This window comes from Apiospora phragmitis, assembly GCF_038363925.1.
Source record: "Apiospora phragmitis strain CBS 135458 chromosome Unknown utg000006l:1.0-5683423.0:1.0-5690449.0, whole genome shotgun sequence".
NCBI classification, from domain to species: Eukaryota; Fungi; Ascomycota; class Sordariomycetes; order Amphisphaeriales; family Apiosporaceae; genus Apiospora; species Apiospora phragmitis.
The window spans coordinates 5130572-5149429 of NW_027117404.1; the positions used below are offsets into that span (position 1 = coordinate 5130572).

At 53.9% G+C, this 18858-nt stretch overlaps 7 protein-coding genes across 7 annotated transcripts; 4 read left to right on the forward strand and 3 right to left on the reverse strand.

Annotated features, from left to right (window-relative positions):
* Positions 1-291: 291 nt before the first annotated feature.
* PG994_006783 (HET-domain-containing protein) lies at positions 292-3503 on the forward strand (the record flags this gene model as incomplete). Its single annotated transcript, XM_066858192.1, has 4 exons — positions 292-462; positions 508-894; positions 1247-1874; positions 2212-3503. 4 exons carry the CDS (start codon positions 292-294, stop codon positions 3501-3503), a joined length of 2478 nt encoding a protein of 825 aa, XP_066717461.1.
* A 700-nt stretch (positions 3504-4203) lies between these two features.
* On the forward strand, positions 4204-5326 carry PG994_006784 (oxidoreductase- 2OG-Fe(II) oxygenase family; the record flags this gene model as incomplete). The annotated part of the gene is made up of 2 exons (XM_066858193.1): positions 4204-4536; positions 4601-5326. 2 exons carry the CDS (start codon positions 4204-4206, stop codon positions 5324-5326), a joined length of 1059 nt encoding a protein of 352 aa, XP_066717462.1.
* Positions 5327-5612: 286 nt separating this feature from the next.
* Positions 5613-7493, reverse strand: PG994_006785 (PLC-like phosphodiesterase; the record flags this gene model as incomplete). The annotated part of the gene is made up of 1 exon (XM_066858194.1): positions 5613-7493. One exon carries the CDS (start codon positions 7491-7493, stop codon positions 5613-5615), a length of 1881 nt encoding a protein of 626 aa, XP_066717463.1.
* A 1727-nt stretch (positions 7494-9220) lies between these two features.
* On the forward strand, positions 9221-10611 carry PG994_006786 (uncharacterized protein; the record flags this gene model as incomplete). The annotated part of the gene is made up of 3 exons (XM_066858195.1): positions 9221-9853; positions 9916-10189; positions 10331-10611. 3 exons carry the CDS (start codon positions 9221-9223, stop codon positions 10609-10611), a joined length of 1188 nt encoding a protein of 395 aa, XP_066717464.1.
* Positions 10612-11127: 516 nt separating this feature from the next.
* On the reverse strand, positions 11128-11462 carry PG994_006787 (uncharacterized protein; the record flags this gene model as incomplete). The annotated part of the gene is made up of 2 exons (XM_066858196.1): positions 11128-11177; positions 11267-11462. The coding sequence occupies 2 exons, from the start codon at positions 11460-11462 to the stop codon at positions 11128-11130; spliced, it is 246 nt and encodes an 81-aa protein (XP_066717465.1).
* Positions 11463-12772: 1310 nt separating this feature from the next.
* On the forward strand, positions 12773-13153 carry PG994_006788 (uncharacterized protein; the record flags this gene model as incomplete). Its single annotated transcript, XM_066858197.1, has 1 exon — positions 12773-13153. The coding sequence occupies one exon, from the start codon at positions 12773-12775 to the stop codon at positions 13151-13153; it is 381 nt and encodes a 126-aa protein (XP_066717466.1).
* A 1228-nt stretch (positions 13154-14381) lies between these two features.
* PG994_006789 (Minor extracellular protease vpr) lies at positions 14382-17773 on the reverse strand (the record flags this gene model as incomplete). Its single annotated transcript, XM_066858198.1, has 12 exons — positions 14382-14648; positions 14761-14872; positions 14922-15027; positions 15092-15147; positions 15283-16347; positions 16428-16654; positions 16721-16777; positions 16837-16901; positions 16985-17059; positions 17123-17186; positions 17251-17589; positions 17642-17773. The coding sequence occupies 12 exons, from the start codon at positions 17771-17773 to the stop codon at positions 14382-14384; spliced, it is 2565 nt and encodes an 854-aa protein (XP_066717467.1).
* Positions 17774-18858: the final 1085 nt, after the last annotated feature.

Consider the following 18858-nt stretch of genomic DNA (forward strand, 5'->3'; position numbering starts at 1 on the left):
TTGCGATTAACCAACAGTCTCACGATACCGCGAATTGCCTGGTCGTTACCCACGCCGCATCTGGTGACAACTATCGGTTACTTTGTATTGAGCTGCGCTCCCGCAGCTGTGTGGTCTGGCGCCCTCACCCCCATTGCAACTATCCAAGTACTGGAATATACCATTGCTGTTCCAGGCTACAACGACACCTGGTAGTTGCGGCAGGTATAGGACGATGAGGCAAACTACATCAAAGTAACGCCACAAGGCGAATTCACCTTTGTCCCACACTTCAGGCAAGAGGGGGTCATCATGGACCACGCGAAGAACACCATTACCTCTGAAGGAGATATCGCGTTCCAACCGAAACTGGACAGATCCGGGTACAGCTACACAACTCGCAGCTATGGCGTCGGTAATTCCGTTGGGCTGGTAGACAGCTTCCAGCCGACCCCCAAAGGGTATCGATATTCGGAGATCGGCGTACATGCCACCGTCGCGTGCCTGTACAACCACTCGTCTCCGTAGCACTTGCAACGCGAAGGCAAATCCGCTAACTGGTCGCTTGATGTTTATACCACCCATGGATTCTTCCCGAACCACGGCACGTCCGTGTACGCGGCTACGGCTCTGGACGACAAGAAAGCGTGTGTCATGGGGACGACCTCCCTCGCCCTGGAGTCCATGGTCGACAGCGTGTTGGGGGCGCTCTCGGCCGCCCAGCTCGTGGTCCTGTCGGAGTCCTACAACATCGCCGCCCGCCTAGATTCGCCAGCGTACCGCATCAGCACAAGTGCGTGCGTCCTGGCCAACTTCGTCCTCAACGGCGTCGTCAGCCTGGTCGTGCTCGCGGAGATTGTGCGGATGTGGCTCTGGCGCGAGGCCCCGGACTTCAACCCCATGGACGTCGGGAACGTCGTCTCTGCTTCGCTGGCCGGCAACAGCCACGGCTCACGTCTCTTCCGCCAGACTAGATTCGAGGGGGGACGCGCTATGTTAGGATGCAGCTGGTGGGAGACGTGGACCGGAAAGCCGTCGCAAGACATTCGGGGCAGGGAACTTGGAAGGAATATGACAATATGAAGGAACAGGGAGCCAGAGTCTTAGTAACTCGATAAAGAACCGATTGCTCTGTACTCTTTTGCTCTTGAGGCTTGTTGGACCGCTGTTCCAATTGGTTGGGCGATTGAACCGCGTTTGGCTCAAGTTGTGTACCCCTGGATGTTCACTGATTCGCCAAACACGATGACCAGACACGTGATGTCAGATTCAGCCTGATCTCTTGTTTTCAATCTTCGCAGAGTCAGCTTTCGCCTTCGTCAACCTCAACCTCATCAGCCTCACTAGAGCAGCTCTCCGTGATTCTCAACTGTGGACCTCCTGCACCATGGCAGCGGCTTATCAGCACACCCCTCTCGAGTTCGAGGATTCGATCCGTCTTCTAGACCTTCTCCCCTCCTCCGAGGCCAACGCGCCTCTGCAATGCCGCATCCGCCAAGTAAGGCTCAGCGAGGCGCGCTCGCGATACGAGGCGTTATCTTATGTATGGCGAGATGCCCAAGGCAGCCGTCCGATCCTTTGCGATGGCCGCGAATTACTTGTGACTTCAAATTGCCATGATGCTATGGTCCGACTGCGTCAACGCCACTTCCGTGTCCGCACACTATGGATTGACCAAAGCCCCGTCGAAGTTGGAACGAGAGAACGCAACCATCAAGTCAAGCTTATGGGTGAGATTTACCACAATGCTTCGACTGTACTCATCTGGTTGGGGCCCGAAGATGTGGAGCTCGGGCCTAGATATTGTATACCGTCCCTACACTTTATTGTATTCATGCAGTTTCATTTTAGACGTATGCTGCTCAGAATCCCGCATATTCGGGATAATTTCTTTGGTGAGTCTTCGCGGCAAGCGGACGTGAAGAACCTTTAATTAATAATTCGCTGTTACACAGTGAGAATACTTTGCTCGTATCAAAGTGAATTGCTTCATCTGGAGAAGTTACTGCGGAATCCATGGTTCACACGAGTATGGAACGTCCAAGTAAGTATTTCGCTTATGTTATGACTATTGGTTCTTAAATCATGTTGTGTCGATAGTTGTTAACTTTTACCAGGAGTTTGCCTTTTCACGCAAGCGCGTGTTGCTAAACGGGGCAAAGAAAATACGCTGGTCATTTCTGGAGTCCAGAATAAAAATATTGGAGGATTGGACTGAAAAATTGCTTCTAGATGGCCCTTCGGAAGAGGTAATCGACAAGATTCGCTTACGTATCGATGCCCGTTTATTAGCGACCTATGACTGGGAATCTCACATCAGCTCCGCTTCACAGCATCACTGGGGCAAAAGGGGGCTGAAACTCCTGAATTCGACCCAGGACTTGATCTTAAATTTTAGAGACAGGGCGTTGTATATTGGCGGCTGGAAACCCCGCAACAGCATCATCTCTCGACACGACTGGAGCGAAAGAGGATTGAGACTCCTGAGCTCAACCCCGGGTTTGGACTCGAGAATCCCCCATGATAAGATATACGGCATTTATTCTATACTTCGAAATATGGATATCCAGCTGCCAGATCCAGAGTACTCGAAGCGTATTGAGCGAGTTCTCGAAGAATTTGCTCGCGCTTGCATTTCGGGTTTTGTTAATTTGAACCTGATCACATCAGGGATTCCAGCTCCCAAGCATCTTGGAAGACCGTCGTGGATTCCAAACCTCCTGGGACCAGAGCCCTACAAAATCGTTAGATCGCAATTCGACAAGTTTGCAGACCAGTCTGGCTCGATAGCCATCTTCAATACTGACGAAGCCTCCGGGACCTGGTGCACCGCAAGTGCTAGGTCAACAGCCTCTGCTCCCTCTGAATGCTTGCTTGGTACCCTGCCCGTGCAAGGGAAGAGGATTGGGGGCTTGGCTACAACCCTCGCCTGTGAGTCTGAGCAGGAAAGTGATACTTTTGAGTTGCAAAACTTCAAAGATTTCATCTACTTGTGCTATGAATGGTGCCAAGTTTGTCGCACAATGCCAAACAGCAACAATGTGGTAGCATTGAGCTTGTTTTCTGGTTGGGGAAATTCACTCAGTCATTGGAAGAGTGCATTTCCTGCTTGGCGGGATGTCATGTTCTACCCATATTGCCCTGAGACGACGCGGCGTGAAATAGAAAACTCGACGGCGCCAAGCCCTGAAATGGACCCGGCAGCTGTCGTCGTCAACTACCTCACAGCGAATAACGACTCCCATAGCTCGACCCGTGCGGATGCATCAAGGTTTCAAAGAATCGTAAACCACAGCGCGAATTGGGCCTTTGCCATAACGGACAACGGCTATACAGGTAGAGCATATGCTACGTGTCGGAAGGGCGACCAGCTATGGCTGTTGCAGGGCTCACGCCTCCCCGTAATACTGCGGCAAGTTGCGGAAGGGTATCGGTACGTTGCTCCTGCTTACTTCTACGATATGATGAAGGGCCAGCTTTGGCCAGAGGAAGAAGAAGAACTGGAAACTTTGACTCTGGTGTAGTTTGTGGCCCGCACATCACACCTGGAGTCATCCTAGAGACCGTTTCAGCTAGTGGCCCCAATACTATACACCGGGATTTAGGGAAGGACACTAGGTAAAATAGCATCATGCTACTTCGAAGCCTATTGATGTTTCGAGAGTTTGTCAACTCCTTTTTGCCCATCCTCAGTATAAACCGACCACCCCGAGCTGCATGCATTTTCGGCCCACCCGGGCGTTATCGAGACCGAAAGAGGGATTTGGCCGTTATCAATGTCTCCATGGCCTTTCGCCGAGGATAAGGAGGCGCTCACTGATTGATGACCTTGGGCAGCATAAGGCGGAGATCGTGGAGAAGGAATTTGTGTAATTGGGTTTCTTGATGGCCAGGGTCAGCCGGGCGATACATGACCTGCCTGTCTGGAAGGTTGTGGAGGTTCATTCGGAATCGGAAAGCATTTACCGTATGCCATGATAGGCGAGGAGTGCTTGAATTGAACTCGATTACGTGAATGCTGGCAGACGCATGCCTCCAAGGAGGGAGATGGCTTGTTGCGTCGCCAATTACGTCGGATACCAATTTCTAACCCTTTCACTTCTTTATTTTCCAGTACGCCACATTAGGGCTCACTGGCTCCACAACAGTCTTTTGTAGGGAGAAAAGCAACTTCGCTCTTCGACGTCTTTCGCTTCTGCAGGACCCATACCTTATCTTGAAAATATGGACATTCCCAGCGAGAAGGTTGCGAAACTACGCACCATATCATTGTTGAAGCTCCAGGCCGGTTCGGTTTCGGAACGGAACCTGTTGCTCCAAACATGTACTGAAGACGGGTTCTTCTACTTGGACCTCACGCATCCAAGCCATTCAGCGCTTCAAAACGACGTCGAATCTGTCTTCGTGTTGTCCAAGGATCTGTTCAACTATCCGCTCGACATTAAAACCTTGTTCGACGTGGACAAGGTCTCCGATTTGAAGGTCAACGGCTACAAGCCCAAAGGCCGGAACATCGCAACCACGGGTGGCAAAACGGATGGATTTGAGACCTGGGTGGTAAGTTTTGCATGCCGATCAGCAAACAGATATAACCATACACTGTGCTGACTCTTCCCTCTAGCTTCCACGCAACGGGCTACTCCAACTCTCTGATGCCCCGTTTCCGTACCCCCCTCTGATTGCTAGCAACCTCAATGCACTTCGTCGAGTGGTCCAGGAGCTCTCTTCCGCTGCAAACATAATACTCAGTTCCCTGTCGGCTTCCCTCTCACTGCCGGGGGGCCAACGCCTCGAGGACTTCCAGGGCCTGTCACGTCCCTCGCCCGATATTTTGCGCCTGCTCAAGTACCATGCTGACGCCAACACGTCCTGCCAGCCCCACGTGCCGCACACGGACATGGGTAGCTTGACCTTTCTCTTCTCCCACACACCTGGCCTCCAAGTCCTGCCCCACGGCGTCTCCAAGGAGGACAAGATCCAAGGCCAACAAGGGCTTCCGTGGCAGTACGTGATGCCGCGACCCGGCCACGCCGTCGTGAACGTCGGCGACTGCCTTTCCAAGATGACCAACGGGCTCCTGAAGAGCGCTCTGCACCGCGTCGGCCCCATCGAGGGACATCCGATGGACGAACGCTACAGCATCGCGTACCTGATGCGGCCCGAAGACCACACGGTCCTGCGTGCTCTGGACAGCCCCCTGATTCCGCCCCCAGTGCCCGGTCAAGAGGATGATCCAATCACGAGTGGTGAGTGGGTCCGGAGAAAGTTCAAGGCTCTCAGGGGACAGCATGACAATGGCAGCAGCTTTGACCAGATCCTGACTGGAGGGCGCGGGGTGCTGGATTAGAGCAAATATGAGAGGAATATCGAGCCGCCCCAGTTAAGATTCAAGCTTCTCTGAACCAATTTAGAGAATATTCTGTACTTTTAGATCAAAGGAGTTGTGTACGTAGATAAGGTTTGATGGAAATCCAAATTCCGGGAGAACTAATACAAGCACAACCAGTCCCTTGTACCTTTTTACGTTGAGGTTACGCTAACCGTGTTGGAAAACCACAGATGTGAGGTTGATGTAACAAGACAGTTGGCAGCATTATAATGCCGTTTCTATTATCTTACGCCTGAGACGTCCCTCATGACATTTTCTTCTCGATCTTGACCAGGATGATGCTGTCAGTGGCCACCCCCTGACTATCCATCAACCGAATGAAGCGATATCCGCTCTTCATCCGATCCAGCCGAAGGCACGCGCCTGCCATCACGGGATCCAGTCCGGGCCGGTCGTCCCAAACTTGGAACACTACAAACGACAGCTCGGGCGTGACACCTTCGATGTTGGCGAAGCTGAGAACCTCCTGCGCAAAGTCGGGGTTGACCCCTTGCTGCGTCTTCGTCCGCGCCTTGTACGGCTCCCGTTTGGTGGTGCCGAGCGGATGCGGCTCGACAGACAACCCCATGGTGAGATAGGGATGTAGCCCATCGCTATCCCGGACGTCCGGCGGCAGAGGCAGGTTCTGCACGGCCAGAACGTGGACGGAGAAGTGATGCAGTGTCCGGTGCGGGATCGCGGGCTCGGACCCTGCGTCGCCTTCGTCTCCCGGCTTGAGCCCCCGGTACCCGTCGGGCTTCAGGACGTAGCCGACACTGCCGTCGAACATGGCGTCGTTCATCATCAAGCCGCGGTCCCAGGTCTGCCAGTTCAGGGCGGCGAACTGGATGCCCTTGCGCCAGTGGCCGGCCGGGTCCGGGTTGGACGAGTCGACGCGCGTGCCAGCCGGGTAGCACCGCATGAGGAAGCGCTTGTTGTGGGCGAAGAACTGGCCGGCCGCCTGCTGGTGTGTGTCGTCGACCATGGCCTCGGACAGCGAAAAGATGTGGTGCGGCATCTCGGCCTCGGCCTGCTCCATGGCCTTGAACGAAACGCCGCGCGTGAAGATGCCCAGCCGGCTGAGGATCGCGATGATCTTGGGCGGCTTGGCCTGCTGCTTCGCGGGCGCGCCCTCTTCGGGCTCCAGGCCCTCGATGCCCTCCAGGCCCTCCGTGTCCTCTACGGCATTATCATCCTCCCCGTCGCCGCCGCGCCCCTCCTTGGGCGGGACGTACTTGACCTTGACCAGGATCTTGTTGCGCAGCTCCGCGGGCGAGGGCGCGACGCGCTCCATGGCCTCGAGCTCGACCGGCGGCAGCAGATGGTCGCCCCAGATCTCCTCCATGATCGCGACCATCATCTCCTGCTGCGGCGGCGAGCAGTGCACCTCAAGGCTGACCACGACGGGGAGGTCGCTGGTCTGGAAGGCACACTCCTTGACCGTCTGGCAAACGTCGCGGAACGAGATCTCCTTGGTCAGGGTGTGTCCGTGCAGCACCCGCGGCTCCGCGGCGACCATCTTGCCCCAGTTCTGCTGGATTTCGGCCATGTCCCGCTTGCCCTTCTCGTTGAGGAGCTTGTCCGCCACCCAGCCGCTCACCTTCATCATCGTGCGCATCCGGAAGCCCACTTTCTCGCCGGCCGCTTCAGCCGGAGCCAACCCCTCCTCCCCTCCTCCCTCGACGTTTTCGGCGGCGGCTTCGTCGTCTAGGGCGTCCGTGAACCGCTCGCCGCCGTCCCACACGTCGATCTCGACGCAGCGGCAACCACGCAGCAGGACCGTCCGGTAGGCCTCGGTGCTCGCGTCGCTGGTCAGCTGGTTGCCCTCCAGGTAGGTGTTGTGGCTGCTGCTGACGAAGTAGCTGTGGAGCGGCCAGGACAGGTCCTGCTGCGCCGCCGGGGCCGGGGCCAGGGCCTCGGCCGCCGGCGAGGTCATGTAGCGCACGAACTGGTCAAACCCGAGACCCCCCTTATCTAGTATTTCCGGTTGCTGCTGCGGGTTGTTGCTATCCGCCTGGATGTGGTGGAAGAAGGCTTCGACTTGTTCTTTGTTCCACTTCCGGTCGGGCCCGGCGTGCCTGTCGAATATGGCCCGGAGACGCGCCAGAAGGGGCGCGTCGAACTGCGGAGCGCTATAAGCAGCCATTTTGTCAGTCTATGGGCTTTTGCGAACACGAAGAAGACGACAGTTGTTGGTGAAGCGGGAAGGACAGTGGATGGTTTAAACCAGACCGAAGAAGACAGATAAAGGACGAAACGATTATCCGAATTATTAATATATTGAAAAGCGGAATAAACGTTACGCATGCTCGGGTCCGAGGTGTGCCGCCCTATCCGGCCAGCCTCACCCTGGAACAATATACTTTGAGGCTGGGTGCTGGTGGATGTTGGCGAAGAACCCACCATCTGGGGTCTGGGGTCTGGGCAGGCGGCAAGTTCCGCGAGCGTTAGCGAGAGAGATCTGAATGAGATATCTACCAAGATAGAGCATGACCTTCTTTGACTATACTCAATATCACTGTATGTTAGATCTCGTCGAGGTCTGACTGTACTTATACCTTGAAAAGTCACCTATTCATCGTTCTCTCATATAGGATCACAACGAGCGGAAAGCTTCGTCCCCCCCATTTGACTACGAACTGTTCTAAAACATCCCTATATGGTAGGCCAATCAGCTTAGCCCGTATTCGTGAAAAGCCTAGTTTCCTCATTCGAAACGTTCCATTAAAAACACTGCACTCTTTGAACATGTGGCATGTGTTATACCGATACTCGCGTGGCTATGCTTACCTTCCACGGTGGGTCTCGGTGTCACTGCTTTAGTTCACTCCACTTCTAGCCAGAGAGTATGTACTTAGTCAGTGGAAGCCTCGGCACGCATCTGGTCGATCTCCCTCAAAGCTGGCTGAACTGGCTGACTTGCATGCTCACAGATTCTACTCATATCCACCCTTTCAAAGGCCCTTGTGACCGGCGACAGTGAGGGTATTATCGGGATTCGCGGGAGACAAGCGGGATTCACCAAAGTGGTTTCCCCCTATTTGCTGGCCGGTTTCGTCGAGCCATCGCACGCTTAAACGGAGATCCTGCATAGATACCATTCCGCGGGAGAATCGATGAAAAGTAGAACTGAGCTTCTATACCACAATTGATTGATTGGCTGGAAAAGTATAGAGCAAACTCTCTTTCGAAGTTGCCCGTTTTGGCCACATCAGTTGATTCATATTGATGACTACAAGAGCGTTGTAAAACAAAGAGACTTTCCAACAAAGTGATTGTATGAACAAAGTCGAGGTCGAGGCCAAGGTTAAGACCAAGGTCGGGCCCCCCAATGTCTTTACACCCCGTGCGAAGATCCTCAGGTTTATCAGACGCCGCGAACGCAAGGCCAACAGCCAGCCCAGCCGCAAGGCACCCCAGGACCTCCATCTCCAGGGCTCGTAAAGGAGACAGCAGGTAATGTTTTTGTAGTGTTTCCATAGTGTTTCCATAGTGTTTCCATAGTGTTTCCCGCAATGTAAGTCACGCATTCCCCAAGCATAGTTGCCCGTTTTTGTCTTTTTGATCCTGTATCCAAATTCTACCGCAAGCAGTAATAATTCAAGTGTCCAAGGACTTGTTTTCGTAGCCGAAGTGTTCACATCTCTAAGTTTCAACAGTGGTGATCCAGTTTCAATATTTTGTGTTAAGTAGTCAGTGCATCGCAGGCCGCACGGGCGCTTGATCTGTGGCCATCAAGTACAGCATCTGATTGGAGGGATTGCGATCGACCACATTAATGCTCTCTACTTAACCTAAGAAACACTCTCACTTGAACCAAAACACACTATTTCCATCATCGCCAACTAGATTGACCAAGCTCCTGCAACCGCCATGACAGACAACTCCGCGGCGCCCTTCCTGCACCGCCTGCCGATGGAGGTTTTGCACCTCGTTTTTGCGCAGTTATGTGGGCATTGCCGCTGGGAGGATGCCCTATGTGCACCTGTCACCCTTTCCGGTCGCGACAGCCATTGGATGGACGAGGAGCGGTACTTGGCCGACACGCAGGACCTGCGGTCCCTGTGTTTGGTCTCGAGCGCCTTGCGCGGGCCCGCCCAATCTGTTCTGCATCATATGTGTATGGGTGGCTTCGGCCCTGATTTCCGGTTCGCCTTCCGATACACCCAACTCTTCCGCTTCGTCGGATACGTTGCTGCGAACGATACCCCGCCTCGCTTGGTCCGCGAGGTGAAGGCGCTGTCGTTGGGCCATGGCCATCTCCAGAAGATGCCCAAGCTCTGGCGCAGGAGCTTGGCCATGCCCGAGGCCGCCCACCTGAGAGCTTTCATGGCGTCCGAATCCAACGAACCCAACGAAATCACCAAGACCGACTTCATTGCGAAGCTGATCACCACGTTTCCATTCCTGACCCATCTCAGCCTGGGCGAATGCGCCGACGATTCGAGCGACCGTGTCCCCTCTTGCCTCGCGCAAGTCGAGGAGCTGCCGCTCACGAGCAATCATGTGCGTGCGCCAGTCCCGGCACGGGCTTCGATTGGTCCACGAAGCTAAGCGGCCTAGGGAAGCTGGCGGCGGTAGCCATCGCCCGCTCCAAAGGCTTGCGGATGCTGGCGGTCGATTGCTGTATCGAATCCGCCACCAGATTCGGATCCCTGCAACCGCGGCCTTCCCTGGCCCAGCTTCGAGTGCTCCGCCTCACGAGCGCCTGGCTCGAGGAAGAGGAGCTGCGACAGACCATCGCGGCTTGCCCCATTCTTTGCGGACTCGCGTACTCGGAAAACGGCTATGGTCCCCGAGGGGGGGCGGCCAAAGAAGACCCCACTCGAGCCGCTCGGGGTGGTATGAGCCCTGGCTACTTGCCGGCACACCCTTCGGTCCCTTGACCTCCAACTGGCGACGACGAAGAATAACGACGACACGGCAGGCAACAACAACAGCAGCAGACTGGCGGCCTCTTTCGCCGGCTTTACCGCCCTGCAGGATCTAACCATACAATACAGTGGCGCACCGTCTGCGGCCCCATCTCCAATGAAGAGCATGACGACGACGACGAAACGCGCCCCGAGCGATTCGCGCGCGCCCTCGAGGGCCTCGCTGCCGCCAAGGCCCACCACAACCACCGATTACCCCACCTCACGCACGTGGGCTGCGACGTGGACGCCATGATGGACAGCAGCCGCAGCAATCGCCCCGACCACGAGAACCTCGACGACGACGACGTCATGCCCGATTCGGACGGGTCGGGCTGGAGTGATTTGTAGAATAAATAAACGAACTTTAATTACGAAGTAAACCATTTCATGCTGCAGGAAATTCGCCACACCTACATCGCTTGAGGTGCTGTTGCTGTTCCAGTGACCTTTAGATAGAGACGTCGTTGGGCATGATGGAACCTACGGAGGCTTGATACTCATGATGGCTTGGCCCTTCATTCAACCACTTCTACCAACTATTTAGTCGAGCATCCACGTCCTAGAACAAATGCCTTGTCCAAAAGGCCTAAAGGCTAGTGATTGCTCATAACTTTATCTGGAATCTTGAAAGACAGGGATGCATATTATCCTCTGACACCCTGTCTTTAGCCAATCATGAGTTGGAGTACTTTACTACATACATCAACCCCTGGTTGCACACTGCGGATTTAAGTCCGACTCGAACGCACTTTTTCGGCAGACCATATGATTGCTGGAGCCAGGAACGGTCGAAGTTGAACAAAAGAAAAGTGTATCTTCGCCAAAACTGTAGGCCCAGTTCCCCTTCATTTTGATTTGACAAGCTCATAAGCCGACCACCTGCCATCCCAATCTCCAGTCGACGGTGCCTCCGCCTTGATAACAACGCAACTGTGACACAGACTGTACACCTCACTGGCGTTGGAGATGATGGTGTGTGAATAATGCTCTACGTCCCACTTACTCATCCCACAAGAGGAGCAGACCTTGGGGTACGTGGTGTGCATGAATTCGCGGCTGCGGATCATGTTGGTGAGTACATCGGCCGCCAGGTGGGGGATCTCGTCGAGGAGCTCGATGAACTTTTGACAGCTGAAGAAGCGATACCGCGTCTCGTGGATGAAGGTCTTCATCACCCCACAAAAAGTATCACCAGCCATGGTCTTTTGACCGTAAACCGCTCGGAGATCGTAAAGGATGTCATCGATGTTGTCTATGTCTTGCTTCCAGTTCTGGTTCGGCAGAGGGCCGCATTTACGGGCGTTGTACTTGCGGAATTTAACCAGGCAACACTCCTGCAGCTTGGGGAGGAAGAAATCGGCGAGGTCATAGATCCGAATACAGATGCCGATTAGGGGAGTCTCCCCCTCTTGTGCTCAAGGTTAATAGCTTCAAAGGATCAGCATGTATGCACACTTAATATGTCCGGGGGAAAAAAGACAGGCGTACCTCGAAGATAAATATACTCAAGCAACAACTCGATGTCGGCGGGTTAAACTCCTGGATTGCGATCTCTCGTGTACGAGCTTCCTAGATTGGTTCACGGTTAGCCAGCAACGATCCAAACAACAGACTTCAGTCCACATTCTCTCGCTTTGAAGTTGCCACACAAAGCTTTATTGAACCAATCGCAGCGTGAAGCGAGGACATTGCGATGTAGGTTCCACTCCCTACCACCGCAGACGACCCGAAGGTCCGAGAGCATACCCGTTCTGAACAGCCTGATATGCAAGCAGTGTTGTTAGATAAGGAGCGCAGTAGTAGGCCAATGCTCATATTACCTTTCATCGCAGCTCATCACAAAATCGTGGGCTTCGTCCGAGCCTCCGTTATGAAACATTGACATGCTCATGATGGAAATCTTGTTTTCGTGCAAGAAGTATCATGTACCAAAGCTGATAAATGATGATGAGGTGGATGTTAATGTGAATGATAGTGTGGAGGATGATGACACAGAACCCCTGCCGCTGTTGAGCAGGTTGCGTTGCGCAACTACAAACGGAATGCGGGGCTTCAGACAATGCAAACAGAGAAACCGAACTGGGAAAACATATTATAGGAAGTAAGAAGGAACGACAAGGAGATTGGTCACCCATGGTTCAGGCATCAACAGTACCAGACCCCTCATCCACGTAACCTACAGCAGCGATGGCGGCTCGAAATAGATACGATTGCCACTGATGAGATCGAACAAGATACGCGCATCGCATGAGATATTTAAATCATCCTAGTTGAACGTGACCCCCAGTATCTTGCTTCTTGGACGTCGAGGACAATGTGCAAGCCCCAGCAGTACACGAGCTAGAATTTTGCTGCGCTACCATCAAGGCAGTAGAGTCATTTAAAATTACTCCATACTGGCAACAATAAAAGTTGTGGTGTACGGGACTACCTAAGGCTTGATTTTGGGTTTGCCACAGGAGAAGTGGTGCGACTTTACTTCGATCGCATCCGGCAGTGATGTATTATTATGTCGGACTGGTCGTCGCTCGGCAGCGCCGCGCCTGCACTTTGGGGGTCTCGTAGATCGGCGGCCATGTTCCTTGCGCAGAAATGCACTATTTGTTGGTATGATGCCTCGCACGGTGTTCTGGGCGGCTCTATCCTACCGAATGAGACCATCATCTTCACCACCTGTCGTGCTCAGGTCCAGACCACCGGCGCGCCGGCCTCTACACCTTGTGCAGATTCCGCCGCTTCAACAAAGCGGCTCAATGCGACGACTGGATCTGGTGCCCACCCACCAACGCCGACAGGCAACAGCGTCCATGGTAGAACTGCTGTTCCTGAGCTATGGGTCGTTCGTGCAAGTACCGAATTTTCGGCTGCTGTAATGGATGCCACGCTGTAGGATGGCAAAGGATTGGAGCCCTCTAATGCCCTTGTTGTGAAGCTGCATTTCCTAGTGTCAGCTCCAGTGGCTGATTCGACCTTTTCAAAGCCAGCTTTCTGTACTTCTCGGTGTTATCGACGTTACCAGTGCCTTTTCCTTTTCCGTGCTGCCGTTGAAATAAAGATAAAGTTCATCCGGAGCATCGAGGGACGAGCGCGAACAATGCTACATAGGTAGTCGTACACTTATCAAGGTTAACGCACGCCGGCACGACGCTGGGAAAAGGATGAACGGAGACCGAGCGTGAGTAATGCCACACACACTCATAAAGAGCATTCCTCTATTCTTTAAAAAAAAAAATTACACAACGGGTATTCCGCATTCAAGTTGTCCTTCTTCGTAGTGAAGAAGAAGGACAAAATAAATGTCCCGGCTTCCAGTCCTTTTTCGCAAGTTAGTCGTGAAGCGGACAAAAGCAAAAAAAGAAATTGCTCAGTATGAGGCTTGAACTCATGGCCTTCGCATTACTTAGTATTCGCAGGAGAGAATATTAGTACGACGCTCTAACCAACTGAGCTAACCGAGCTATTGATCCAATTGTTGAGACGATTGGTCGGTGGTTGGTTGTTGGAAAAAGTTGTTGCTATTGGAGTACAGATAAGGTGCTGCATTGCAGAGAGCTGGTGGTGGGCAACGATTTGTGATCGCAGCCAGGGGTGCCACAGGGGCTGTGAGTGGCGCAGCCCATCAGGTCTCCCCTAAAAAATTTAACTGTAGTCCACATAGCGACTTCTTTTCTGCTTCTTTACTTTTGTATATGATTGGGTGGTCTAGTATGACATAGTACATGTACATTAATCACTTTTTACTTTTCGGAGGTCGGGAGCTAGTTGCCTCGCACCTTGGAGCTTCTGAAGATGGGGGTTTCACGTTGACCACCGGTACACTCCGCCCACACGATGGCCAAGCCAACATCTCAGGGCATGTAGGGAAGTACGGTGATGTATGGGATACCATCCAGATCCCAAATGTCCCAATTGTCTGAGTGCGATGGCTCTGCAAAGGGGAATAAGTGCCGCAATTCGCCAACTAAAGGAAAGAAGCAGTGTCCCACCAGTCAGTCATTCAAGAGATAACATTCAGAGTCAACGGCCGGGATGACCCAGTCAGTGGGCTGACCCCACAAGAGAAAGAAAAAGAACAGAGCAATGGAAGAAATTAAGGTGGGAAGATTAGAAGCAGCTCACTAATAGTCACCGGGCGCGATGTACGACCCGTTGGCCAGCTTGCCGAACCACCAGAGGCTGTAGGTGTTGTGGTAGGTGGGCATGTCGCCGCGCACCAGGTCGAACAGGGGCAGCGGGACCGTGTCCTCCTTGTCCCCGTCGGTCGGGTCGAAGGCCCAGCTCTGGCCCGCGTGCGCGTAGACGGCGGCGGCGCCGAGGTAGCCCCGGGTCTGCCCGACGACGGGCGGGTATTGCCAGTCGTACTTATGCCAGCCCTTCTCGAACACCTGCAATGAGAGTGTTAGCCCGGGCTTCTACGCACATTGCCTCTCATAATTGCAACTTCTTTTTACCCCTCGAGGGTGTGTGTATGAAACAAACAGGTAGGGCTCAACTTACATCCCAACGAAGCTCCTGCGAACCGTAACTCAGATCCACGTTGAGCTTCGGGAAGCTCTGCGCGTTCCCGCTTAAATTGAAATCGTACCTATTCGCTGTATCAGTGCCCGCTCTGTGGAGGGTAGAGCCATCATTCATAAAAATGAGGGGACCAAGCATACGTATGGAAATCGGATAAAGGTAGTCTATCAACACCGCCTAGGTGTTCAGGACTGCTCTCCGGGAACATGTTCCGGCGGTAATAGTTGTGTAGGTCTGCCGCCATGCCTTTTATGACGATTGGAGATTAGTAGCCCACTCATTCATACGGTTAGTGATTGCTCGTACTAACCTAAGTACGGGACGGACAGTTCTTCCTTGTTACTGCCGGAGACCAGGATCTTCCCACTGTACAACCCCAGCTTCGCCGGATCATAGTCCGGGTACATAAAATCGAACCTAATGTCGTTGATACTTGTCAGTGTCGGAAACACTTAAAGAGCGTTTGCTTTTTTCGTTCGTATCTCGTCTTCTTTGACTTACTGCGCGGTCCGAGTCTGCCCGGGCAGGACCCTGAACTCGCCCGATGGGAAGCTGACGCTCGGCACGATCTTTTGTGGTTCCAACTCATGCGATTCCATGATGTAGTCCTCATAGTACGGTGACTGCGCGTCGACACCGGCCCAGGGCTGCAGGCTGAATCGGTACGTGACGGCTTCGGGCCCGGCGTTGGTGATGTCGACCTGGTGGTAGCGCTCAAAGTGGGCCGTGTCGTTGAGCTCCATCTTGTCGAACGATAGCGATGTCGTGTAGTCCAGCACCTTGGCCGCGTTAACCATGCCCGCCCCGACCTGGGCCACGGGCGCCCACGCCGACGTCACGGGGGGATTCTCCCCGCCCGGCGGCTCGAGGACGGACCAAGCCACCGCGCCGCCGCTGGCGATGATGCGGTCGCCCAGCGCCTTGGCGAACCCGGTCCCGTGGACGCGGCGCCCGCCATGCCGGCCGATGTAGAGCGCCGCGACGCCGGCGATATACGGACACGCCATGCTCGTACCGCTCAGCGTGGCCCAGCCGCCGCCGGGGTACGTGCTGTAGATGTCGCGCCCGGGCGCCGCGATGTCGGGCTTGCTGGCGAGCTCGTACGTCGGGCCCCAGGTGGTGAAGGCGCTCGGGACGCCGCCCGCCGAGTTGATGGCGCCCACGACGCGGCCCGTGCCGGATTCGTCTTCGAACTGGGCGGTGGCGTGGCCGCCTGCCCGCACCGTGGCGAGGATGGCGTGGGCGGCGGCGGCTTCGATCATGGCGACCATGGACGCGGTGCCCGCGAACAGGGTCTGGATCGGCTTGGCGTCGGAGTAGAGCAGGATGAGGTCGGCGCCGTGCTTTTGCAGGTTCCTCTGCTGGTCCGTGACGGTGCAGTTTCCTAACCGGGCTAGGACTACTACTGTTGATAGGTCGGATGTATTGCTGGGCAACGGAGTGCAGACGTCGACCAGGATGGGGAAGATCGGTGTCCAAGGCAGTAGATAGGGCTCGCTTGGGGCACGGGTGCTGGCGGGCAGGTATGCCAGAGTTGACACGTTGGAAGTGCCGTCCAGAGTGAAACTGCAAGAGTTCAACCTTATTAGTAATGCTGCCCGCTGCTCTTCTCCAAATACACCAAGAGTATAACATTATTTCCTTACGTTACTTCGAATGGCAGTGCTGGCACAACGCTGGTATCGATGGAGGCGACGGCCAATACGTTTTTGCCAGACGAACCATTGCTGGCGTAGAACGGCCCGTAATCTCCCTCGTTGCCGGCGGATATTGTAACCACGACTCCTTGGTCAACTAGTCGCGATGCCACCACAGCCCATGGGCCATCAGTCCATCCACTGGTACCTCCGATACTAGCGGTGATGATGTCGGCCTATTTGTAGAGCTAGTCAGTGGTCACATCCAAATCAAATTGCCGAACAGGGTTCTTTATTCTTACTCCGGCCTCGTACGCCATCAGGAAGGCTCCGATTAGAGTGTCGTCATCCACAGTTCGCTGTTGTGTTAAGTCAGTATGTTTGACGAGAAGTCGTACAGGTGGTAGCGATGACGTACGTCGCCATGCTCCGAAAATACTTTGTATGACAAAATGGATGCCTCTGGGGCAACTCCCGGTGTACCTATAGTGTAACATGTCAGATGGGATTGCATGCACCAATTTGTACATGTAATACCCACCAATCACTCTTTCCGGCAAGTATACCTGCCACGTGGGTTCCATGGCCTATACTCAGGTCGATGGGATCTTGATCGGGCTGCTTGGGTGAGGCCGGCCAGTCTTATTTGGTGTTTTGTCAACCATCAGGTATACTCCCGCAGACTAGCGACACCTCATACTTACCGCCATTTCCAACGAGATCATAGCCTCCAGCCACTCTAAAACCCGGGCCAAATCCGCCACCGAGCTGGTCCGTACTGGTGGTGAGCCATGATAAATAACAAAGCGGGCGTGCTCAGGTCTTGGCCTACCGCGGGATGGTTGTAATCGGTGCCCGTATCCACAATAGCTACCGTAACCCCCTTTCCAAAGATTCCAGCCGCGTGCAACTTGTCCACACCCGTCCACTGATGCACAGAGTAGTTGGCCGCCGCGGCGTCGTCCGAGAAGGTGGCCAGGGGCGTCGAGGGGGACAGCTTGATCCTGCCGATGGGCCAGGCCTTGGACACCTCGCCAAACGCCTGAAGGGTGTTGATGTTGTCTTCGGCTGCCACGACGCTCAGGCCGTGGAAGACGCCCGACTTGAAGCTCTTCATTACTTTGACGCCGGCCGACTTGACCTTGGCGGCTAGCGCTTCGACGCTGGTACCCTGAGGTTTGAGGATCAGTCATGTAACAATAAGACCGGTGGGGGTTCCTTACATTCTTAGCTTCTAGGATGAATCTTTTCGGCGCAAGGGACGAAGTTCCATTGGGATTGCCAGCGCCTGGAATGTGTTGTGCAGCTGCAGCAAAACTGCCCAAACATATCGAAAGGGGCCCGAGGAAACGCATTGATCGATAATTCAAAGCGAACTTAAAGTGGGCTGTCAATGTCGACCGTATCCCATGGGTATGCAAAATATCTGGCAATGTCTTAGTATATATTGCCACTGCGACTCCAAAAACTTCCAACAAATTCGTCGAGTACTGCAGTCAGCGCTAAGGTGTCAAAATCATGCAGAATGATAAGTTAACTTGATACCTTCCGTAATAAGCTTGGCCCTTGGCTGTCCTGGAGCATCTGTATAGTGCAAGGGGGCGGCGACACTGGCTTAAGCAGGTCCTGCGAATATGCAAGTGAGTGATCACTGGGCAGCATACCCGGTACCTCGGTAGTTCATACTACTGGTGTGCGGTATATCGGCTCGTGAGCCTTTTAGCGAGACGACGCTTGGCAATTAATGTAAATCAAGCGGCATCGAACAACACATCACTCTCGCTTAGGCCATGGCTGCAAAGTTGCGGTCGGTACCCCTGAGACACCTTCCATTTGCGGAAATGCGACCTGCTTTGGGGACAAGATAGACAGTCTTATCGCATCCTAAGCTTCGAGAGACTGCGGGATTCATCTTTTCCAACCTTGCTATTGGCGATGGCTTTCCAAACCCCCCCTGCAGAGTAGTATCCCTTCCAGGCCCATGTACCTCTTCTGTTGGCATCGGCCGAGTGCGACAATCGATCACTCGAGGGGCGATCCCGGCTTCCTTCTCCGATCAATTACCTCCTTTACCTTACTAGTCAAAGAGATGGCTACCAATAGGCGGCACCGGAAACGACAGGAGCGCACCCCGGTTCTATTATTAGGTAATACGTCCATCGGCGTCCTTCTCGGAATATGCAGCGTGATTTATGCGGTGCATGGTCACATGACGTCCCTCGAGTTTATCGTGGGCATCATTCCCTAATTGTGAGGGGGCTAAACAAAACGAATGATCTTATTGGCCAAATGGGATAACCTCAAGTTGTATTGAGATATGAGGCCTCCGACGAGATCGTGTACGCATGTTTGACAATAATGGACCTGCAGAGTTGATGGATTGCACATGCCATGAAATGAATTGTTATTAGTTTTGTACCTGAGGAAGGCTCAATTGGGT